Source organism: Sinocyclocheilus grahami, unplaced genomic scaffold, assembly GCF_001515645.1.
Source record: "Sinocyclocheilus grahami isolate Dianchi unplaced genomic scaffold, SAMN03320097.WGS_v1.1 scaffold1000.1, whole genome shotgun sequence".
NCBI classification, from domain to species: Eukaryota; Metazoa; Chordata; class Actinopteri; order Cypriniformes; family Cyprinidae; genus Sinocyclocheilus; species Sinocyclocheilus grahami.
Window position 1 is genome coordinate 520979 of NW_015506179.1, and position 798 is coordinate 521776.

General features: G+C 49.2%; 1 protein-coding gene across 1 annotated transcript in view; it reads right to left on the minus strand.

Moving 5' to 3' along the window:
- LOC107565412 (peregrin-like) overlaps positions 1–798 on the minus strand; it is a 33580-nt gene that overhangs the window by 26058 nt on the left and 6724 nt on the right. The window contains exon 3 of the mRNA XM_016250646.1: positions 434–721. Within this exon, the coding sequence (XP_016106132.1) occupies positions 434–721 (288 nt within the window). The remainder of the gene's footprint in view (positions 1–433; positions 722–798) is intronic.

Below are 798 nucleotides of genomic sequence, written 5' to 3' on the forward strand. Positions count from 1 at the left end.
TGACCTCTGTCATTGCCAACAAAGTGTATATAACAAAGTATTGAGATGAAATTTTGTTATTGACCAAATACTTATTTTCCACCTTAATTTGCAAATAAATTCTTTAAAAATCCTACAATGTGATTTTCTGGATTTTTTTTTCTCATTTTGTCTCTCATAGTTGAGGTATACCTATGATGAAAATTACAGGCCTCTCTCATCTTTTTAAGTGGGAGAACTTGCACAATTGGTGGCTGACTAAATACTTTTTTTCCCCACTATATACTGCACGTCACCCACACATATACTGCACGTCACACACATTCACACACACACACGCACGCACGCACGCTGCACGTCACACACACACACACTCACAGACTCTCTCTCTCACACACACTCACACACTCTCTCTCTCTCACACACACACACACACACACACTGGGCCCCTCACCTCAGGAATCCAGAGGGCACACACCACATGAGCCCAGCGTGCGTCGTCTGTCTGCTTGAACGCACCGCCCTTGTTAGGGCACAGGGCGCAGTCCACGGCTCTGGAGGGCGACTGCAGGCAGCGGCGGCACAGCCACTGGCCCTCGGGGATGTAGGGAACACCGTAGCACTCCTGATGCACTGCCAGGTTACACATGTCACAGAACAGGATGACGTTGCTGTTCTGACACTCGCCGTCGTTACAGATGCAGCACACGGCATCTTCATCGATCAGAGAGCTGGGGTCACCCTGCAGGAGTGGACGAGCAACGTCAATCACACGCGTGTGTGCGAGAGAGAGAGAGAGAGAGAGAGAGAGAGAGAGAG